Source organism: Micromesistius poutassou, assembly GCF_964030765.1.
Source record: "Micromesistius poutassou genome assembly, contig: SCAFFOLD_850, whole genome shotgun sequence".
Taxonomy (NCBI): domain Eukaryota; kingdom Metazoa; phylum Chordata; class Actinopteri; order Gadiformes; family Gadidae; genus Micromesistius; species Micromesistius poutassou.
In genome coordinates, this window is record NW_028177409.1 from 2,110 (window position 1) to 10,573 (window position 8,464).

Genomic DNA, 8,464 nt, shown 5'->3' on the forward strand with positions numbered 1-8,464 from the left:
ATCCACCTGTGTGTTTGTTCTCTTTAAAAAAATAATAATAAAAAAACAAGGATATAAGAGATTTTAGATTCGGTGGTATTACGTTGTTTTTCCCACACTGCATCCAAACACTGCCGTCCAATATCGGGATATTCCACGTCATTGAAGTGTGCGTTGACCCGTCTGTACATTTTATTTAGTGAATGCGCCTCAGTTCTCTCTCTCTCTCTCTCTCTCTCTCTCTCTCTCTCTCTCTCCCCCCAGGTCCCGGCCATCTCCCTGGCCTACGAGGCGGCGGAGAGCGACATCATGAAGAGGCAGCCCCGCAACTCCAAGACGGACAAGCTGGTGAACGAGAGGCTCATCAGCATGGCATACGGCCAGATAGGTGGGCTGTGACATAACGCCACTCCACACCTCCACACAGTTGGGGGGGGGGGGGGGGGCTCTCTCTCTCTGTCGCTCTCTCTCTCTCTCTCTGTCTCTCTCTCTCTCTCTCTCTCTCTCTCTCTCCCTCCCTCTTACTCTCACGCCCAGCCGCTGAGATTGCTCCCTGGCTCTGAGTTATAAAGTTATATCCATAAAATGGGCCATGGTTGTAAAAATGTCACGTATTGACATTTATCGGAAATGCCAATATATATATATTTATTTTTTGAATAGTGCTGTCCTGTTGTAAATGTTTACATACTGGGGAATAGATGGGGGGGGGGGTGGGGGGATATGGAGGGATGGAATTCATAGAGAATGCTATATGCCCCCCCCCATTCTCTCGACATGACATTTAAAAGTGAATTCCTGGGGGGGGGGGGGGGGGGTGGGGTGCTGCTCATGTCTCGTACTTTGTGCGGCTGATGTCTCTCACTGGGGGCCCCCGACGCTTTCAGGGTCTCCCCCCCCAGCCGACGTCAATCACGCCACTGTTCAAAAAACGGATGGGGCCAGAGGTTCACAGAGGTGTCATCAGAGTAGGACACAGGTGTCGCTCATGACACCGATGCAGAGTCTGCCGCTTTGATGCACCAGCCGGGGCCGCGCCCGCCCGGCCCGATCTGTGATATGGCGTCTATTGTAGTCCGCCGCCCTTGCATGAAAAGAGCAGACCCGTAATTAGTGTAATGAGCGACACCTGTGTTTGTCGGACGATCACCCGTCTGTTCAAAGGGGTCGAACAATTCACCGGAAATATCGGAGGCCATTTGTGATGGAGCCACTTTATTTGACGCCACGTTTTATCATTCGGTGAACTTCTCTAATTTGGATTCAAGGTCTCTATTGGAGTCTGATTTGGTCATGGTTCCCAGGTTAAAGCCTCACTTTGATGTTCGCTGGTGGTTTGTTAGAGCTGGGAAGCGTTCACATTCAAAGGCTGGCCCTGTTTAATTAGCACTTTAATAGGTGCAAAAAGGGACAGGAATTCTCCAGAAAGCAGGGGGATGTCGAGCCAGACGCACTCATGCGTTCACCGATATGCCAAATGTAATCTTACTGAGAACCATTTCGGTTATGAAAACCAAGCAAAGATTTTTGCATCTGAATGTCACAGCTCATGTCATGTTTTTCCATATTGCTGCCTGGTGCCTGGCATGATGAAATGACCGAAAGGGCATGAGCACGCGTCTAAATCCGACGTTGCAGGGAGCTCCGAAGGATTTTATCAAGAATGACACGAAATGAAACAGCAGAACGGTGTTTAGGTTCAAGTGTCACTAATATTAACGGACAGTGCATTAACCTGACCACCGACGGAGCACTTCCAACCCTTTCTGTAACACAACTCCCAATTTGTGATACACAAGTCCGATGTGCAACCCCCCCTCCCTCCCCCTTCCTGGAGGAGATTGTTCGCATTAAAGTAAATGTCTTCAGGCTATACTATGGCCTATTTTTTATTATCCTCATAAAGAGGATACGTGAATGCTTTTGTGATTTGTGTCAAATGTAGGACGGCAATGTTGAGTGTTAAAAAAACTAAACATGAAATATACAAATACATAAAAAAAATAATCTTTTGAGGTATTTCTGTATTTTTCTTATTTGACATTTATTGAACCAGGTAAAATCTCATTGACTTTTACACCTTATTTTAGGAGCGTGAGCTGGGCGAAAAAGCAGCATAAAAAAGACCTACAACAAGGTTACAACAAACTGAAGCAAGGAATCCTGTAGCAAGCGTTGTACATTTCATTAGATTACGTTTATTTAGCTGACGCTTTTATCTGAAGCGATTTACAATAAGTGCATTCAACCAAGACACAACCCAGAAATTGCAAGAATCAAGAGAGTACATAAAATTCATCAAATAGGCAAACTGCTTCAAAGTGCTACATTTTAGAACAAAATATGGAGAACGTTTATACATATTCTTCATTTTATAAATGGGAATTCATTTTATTATTTTCATGATGACGTCTGAACAGATGAATTTTCATCATCCCTGAATGTCCCTGAATGTGTCCAAGACACAGACTCTTATTTCACTATTAAATACCAGTTCTGTGTCTCTATGCAGGCATGTTACAGGCCCTGGGCGGCTTCTTCACCTACTTCGTCATCCTGGCAGAGAACGGCTTCGTGCCTAGCTCCCTGGTGGGCATTCGCATCCTCTGGGACAACCGCAACATCAATGACCTGGAAGACACCTACGGACAGCAGTGGGTAAGTAGGAGAGCAGCTCTCTGCAGCCACTCACAGCTCACCTGCTGTGCCCTAGAGATGTAGAGTGGCATGGCATGATTGGTCCTGTCTAGCCCTGTCTAGGGAGAGTGTGGTGTTTTATTCAGTTCCAGGGTTGGAGGTTTCGATTAGCTGGTGATGTGTGGCCCTCATGGTATTGCAAGGCACCGCTTCTGATACCAGTGTCCACCGAATACGATAACACATTGGCTCCAGTCGAATATTCAAATGGTCTCCGGTCTGTTTCTAACCGCTTTTGCTTGACCTGGTTGTAAAACGTCATGGGGTCAAGGAAGGATGTGAAGGACTTAGGAAAAGTCAACCGTGGTGCTAAGAGAGTCCGACTGCATTTTCACCGTGTTATGTAATTATGTAAAGGCAGATGTTATCGTGTCAGCAGTTTGTTTTGCCAAATGGTGCAACGCTTTAAATGTTATTCGCAATTATGGGACAGCATTTTTTTTTTGTTGCTTTCATAAAGGGTATTCCAGTGTACCCTTTGCTAAAGGAGATCAAAGGAAGCATTGAGGCATATTTCCTTAGCATTTATAAATCTAGAAGAGCTCTTATCATGGCTGAGATACTTTTCATTTCACTCAGTTACCTTCCTCTATATATATATATATATATATATATATATATATATATATATATATATATATATAAAGACTATATGCCCGGAGCCATTGTTATTCAAATCAAAGGGTAAAGCGAGGTGGGGAGGCTAATCTTATAAATTGGTCCTGCCAACCAAAGGGTTTTATGGACTGGCCCCCTCCTGCCAAGTAAAGTCATCTTAACTCATGGATGGATGGATGAGCGCCAGGTAGACAGACGGATGGATAAAGAGATGGATAGCCGGTGGGGGAGTCTGGTGCAAATGTGTTTGTGTCTGGGTCCCCCCCCATTCAGACGTACGAGCAGAGGAAGATCGTGGAGTTCACCTGCCACACCTCCTTCTTCATCAGCATCGTGGTGGTGCAGTGGGCCGACCTCATCATCTGCAAGACCCGCAGGAACTCTGTCTTCCAGCAGGGCATGAAGTGAGTCCAACCTGAGCGGACCTGAGCAGAGTGTACACCTTTAAATATACACAGCCAGGCACTTGCACTTTGCGTTCACGGTCGACGTCCAAGACAATTCCCCCGAGATCAATCAGCCTGATCTGGCGCTAACGTTTTGTGGCCAGCCACACATGATTACAAACCGAGGGTGGGGAGGAGAGAGGAGGGGGTAGGGGAGAGGGGTTGGGGGGGTGCTACCGTTCATATCTTCCGTGAAATTGTATATAAAGAGAGTGAGGTAGCAGTAAATATAGATGTTGAGTTACTTGTTGCTCTATGGGATTTGAGAATATGTTTACAAGAAGATTACAAGAAGATCTTATTCTCCATCTAATGTATTGTCTCTCTCTCTCTCTCTCTCTCTCTCTCTCTCTCTCTCTCTCTCTCTCTCTCTCTCTCTCTCTCTCTCTCTCTCTCTCTCTCTCTCTCTCTCTCTCTCTCTCTCTCTCTCTCTCGATTGTTTGTGCCGCAGGAACCGGATCCTGATCTTTGGACTGTTTGCTGAGACGGCTCTGGCTGCCTTCCTGTCCTATTGCCCTGGCATGGACGTTGCACTGCGCATGTACCCTCTGAAGTAAGCCTTTCTCTCTTTCTCTCTCAGTCTCTCTCTCTCTGTCTCTCTCTCTCTGTCTCTCCTCTCTCTCCTCTCTCATCTCTCTCTCTCTCTCTCTCTCTCTCTCTCTCTCTCTGTCTGTCTCTGTATCTTTCCCTTGGTCTGTCCCTCTCTCTCGGCCTGTCTCTCACACACATCACCAGTCGACCAGAAAATCCACTTTAAGACTCCTAAGACGTTGCCATTAGCCTGTCACTCTGGACTTCAAATGAAGTCTGTGATCTTCTTAAATGCCTGCGATATAAAGGAAAATGCCTTCATAGGCTGTAACGGTTCCCCACTTAATCAGTGACTCACTTGCTTTTCATTTGACACACCCCCTATTCTCTGCGCACACCATCTCTCCCTGCCGTCATATCTTCCTGCCTTCCATCTGCCTTTCCTTTTTCTTTCTTTTAGAATTAGTTGGTGGTTCTGCGCCTTCCCCTACAGTCTGATTATCTTCGTTTATGATGAGATCCGCAAACTGATCCTGAGACGGTGCCCTGGAGGTAGGTAGATCACGAGATAAAAAACACAAACATGAAGTCATTAAACCAGAGCACTCTTCACTTTGTCCGTTTTCTTTAAAGTTCAGTATTCATCGCTTTAATAGAACATCCAGGATCTGGACAAATACAAAACGACTATGGCCGTCTCTCTCTCTCTCTCTCTCTCTCTCCCTGCCTTAAAGGGAATGGTTTAATCAACCCTAGCACGGCTCTCATTAATCCTGATGTTATTTAGGATAAAGGCTCCTGATGAGTATTCTGAATTGGCCCAGTGGTGGGCTAAGTAGACGCCGTGGCCCCACACCATTGCTCACAGCCCAGCCATACCTGTCAAAGCAGTACTTGGGTTTAATCTATGTAATTAACTGCTACATTGGTTGCCTCACAGTTTGTCTCAACCTTAACCGCAACAGCGGGCAGATAGAGAGAACTCGGTCTAAACATGTCCAATGACAAATATCTGTCAGTAGTATATCTATATGTCTTAAATGAGGGATCAAATATAGGCCTTAAACATTGGGTTTAAAAGATGGCAGCATGGTAGATTTATCCAGGAGCAGGATAGTGTAATGGGTTAGGGTTATGGATAGCGTATGGGTGTTCCCAATGTCTGTAACAAACCTGTAAGCTTCCTCGGGCAAGACGCCTAATCCCTACCTGCACCTTCATAACATCTATCTAGTCGCTGAATTCAGTGCCTCCCTGGACCAATTATTAAATAGTCTGTAACAGTGTTTGAGCCTAGCAGCCATTCTACTTTGCGGTCGAGGGCGTGTGATCGTTCTTGGACCCATTCGATTCAGAAAGAATGAGGCCAACCATTTAGTTTCTAGTCCACCACCGCAACAGTAATCCAGTGGAGCTCACTCATTTCTTGTTCCTTGTCAGTGATTGCTTGTTACTAAATCCAGATGTCAGAACCAGAGTGAACTCTCTGAGCCTGGGAAGTTCCAGCAGCCCAACTGCTTCGTAGCGAAGCCAGCCTCCATCAGCATTTGTCTGACTCTAAATACCCCGGTGTGTGTACACCGAGTCTATTAGAAGCCAAAGGCTAACCGAAGGCTATTTGTAATGCCACTGAGCGTAATGGTTCGGGATGTTGCAAATATGGCTAAAAAAAGGGGAAACACCTTTGAACTGTGGGATTATGAGAGGTAATGAAGCTCTATTAGAAGAGGGTCATGTAACACTCTGAAACCACTGGGGAGGTAAATATGTAAGAGGTTCCTAAAGAAATAAATCACCTCGGTCCAACTGGCAAAAGCTTTAATGCAGTTGGGCAGAAGAAAATAAAAGGGGAAATTTAAGCAAATTTGACGAAGACTGTTCTGACATGGACCTCAGATCATATGCCTGATGTAGAGAGGCACGTACCGGGCCTCAAAGTCTGGGTTCCAATGCTGGTTCTTACGGTCGATGAGGAGCAGGGCCTGCCAAGACAAATACAATTTATTGTGACAGTTAATCATCTTTGTTAATCTGTGTGTCACAGGCTGCCGGTCTGAGATTGTACGTTAAAAAGAGGGTTGATTCGTTTGGAAACGGACAGAGCATAGACACGATGGAATGAGATGAATGCAAATGGAGCGACACAAAAGGGATATTATGTGAGCTGCTCGCCTGTCACTTTGGTCTTGAGCCCTGTGTTTCTCACCAAGCGTCTCTCCTTCTCTTGCAGGTTGGGTGGAACAGGAGACGTATTATTAACATTCATAAAACGTCAGTTTCAATCTTGTGTGAGTGTGTGTGTGTGTGTGTCTTCGTGTCTGTGTGTCTGTGTGTTAGGCGGTAGTCTGTCTGTCAGTTGTTATATTGCATGGATCATTTCACAAATCTGATTATCATAGCAACTACTGCTGGAAATAAGCTTGTGATTGTGCTTTGAGATTTCATTTTTTTATTCTGGGCCTGACATGCCTTGTACATTTCTGTGCCTCAAGTAAATTTTGAAAGAGAATGAAGCACGGCTGATTGTACAACGCAACACTACCAACACTGTTTGCCTAATAAAATTGATTCTAATTCTATAATTCTGTGGACAATTTTCTTCTTATTTAGCCTCAATTGGAACAATTGGAAAATATACAAATTAAATACCTTTTGAGTGTGTTTATCTTATTTGTATCTGTGTTAATAATGGAGTGGATGTTGATGTAGATTTTCTTTTTGAACTATACTGTAAATTATGATAAGACCAAAACTCATGACTCTTAAATCCCTCAGGATGGTATGAATAACTCTGGCCCCATTTTAAATGTATGTGCCTCAATCTCGATTGGATTTAATTAAAACATTTTTATTCATATATATATATATAAATAAATACAAATATATTATATTTATACAACACATATTTGACAGAATTATGTAGTGTTGTTTTGTACATAATGTATAGTTCAGAAGTCAGATAAGTAGTGTCTGTACAAGATTACCATATCAACAAATAATTAAGACATCGTTCCACAAATATTGTCATGTCTTTTACAATGTTGCTATTTTCAGATATTTGTCGCATAATGACATCATATGATTCATGGAAAGTTCCAGAAGGACATCAATATTGTATCAACCTTCTCAACAGCTCAATAGTTTGAACTTTGACAATTCAACCAAATAATAATACAATAGGTTTTCACTCCCCCTCATATAAAGCCATGCAGCCAGTTTAAACACACAGCTGGTTAGGATGTTTTGTGTATTTTGCATGAGCCCATCAAATCCGAAATGATAAATTAACATTCCACCTACGTTTTGTCTCACACTAATTGTCAGTTTTTCTCGAATTCACTCTGAGATGTGTCATCACTAGTAAACACGCTCTGAATGCAATTACATATTTTCTGAATATCAGCCTAAAAAAAGGAAAGTCACCCTGACTGGAGGCTACCACAGACATATATAGCCTAGATGATAAAATATGTATCACTCAACAACAATAGTAATAATCCTAATAATCAAATTTAAACAAATATACTGACTTTAGATACATACTACTGCATACATAAGTATATGCTGTAAATGTGTGTTTTGAGGCATAGTGTAATTTGTGAACCAAGAATGTAGTTTAGGATTTTATAAGCCTCAACAGCATCAAGCCATCATTAGTTGCAAACATTGGCAATGTTTCCTGAATAATTGGGGGTCATGACTCACAGGTTGAGTAGCACTGGAGTAGAAGATGTGTAACTGGTTTACCACTCTAAACCGTCCAGACGAGCACCATTGGTGTTAATGAGGTATGGGACTTAATTTTGAATAAAACGCAACCAAAGCAGACCTAGATCTAATTCAATAATATCATTATAAATGTATTTATTTTTTATCTGTCTTTTGTTAATCAAATTACAGTAAAGTCTTTGAGATCGAGATTGAAAGTCAGTTTTACTCTCTCAGTAAGTCAAACATAGGTGATGTTTCTTCCTAAAAAAAAGAAATCTGGTTATTTTTACATCATTAATATTAGACGCAAGGCCATTACATTGATACATATTATGTCACATACTTTCCCAATTAGTTAAAAAAAAATGGACAATGACTAAGTAAATGTACAGCATTTATACACAATTATTTCACTTTGACCTTCTCAAAATGACAGTTCTTAGATTACCAGACCGTCGATGTCAACATCCGGGTACGTCATA

The 8,464-nt window shown here is 42.8% G+C and overlaps 1 protein-coding gene across 1 annotated transcript; it reads left to right on the top strand.

The window, feature by feature from the left end:
• The first annotated feature begins 248 nt into the window (after nucleotides 1-248).
• LOC311376157 (sodium/potassium-transporting ATPase subunit alpha-3-like) lies at nucleotides 249-6,853 on the top strand. The gene is made up of 6 exons (XM_084491027.1): nucleotides 249-367; nucleotides 2,492-2,637; nucleotides 3,568-3,698; nucleotides 4,192-4,293; nucleotides 4,732-4,823; nucleotides 6,502-6,853. The coding sequence occupies exons 1-6, from the start codon at nucleotides 289-291 to the stop codon at nucleotides 6,528-6,530; spliced, it is 579 nt and encodes a 192-aa protein (XP_084347153.1). The 5' UTR covers nucleotides 249-288; the 3' UTR covers nucleotides 6,531-6,853.
• Nucleotides 6,854-8,464: the final 1,611 nt, after the last annotated feature.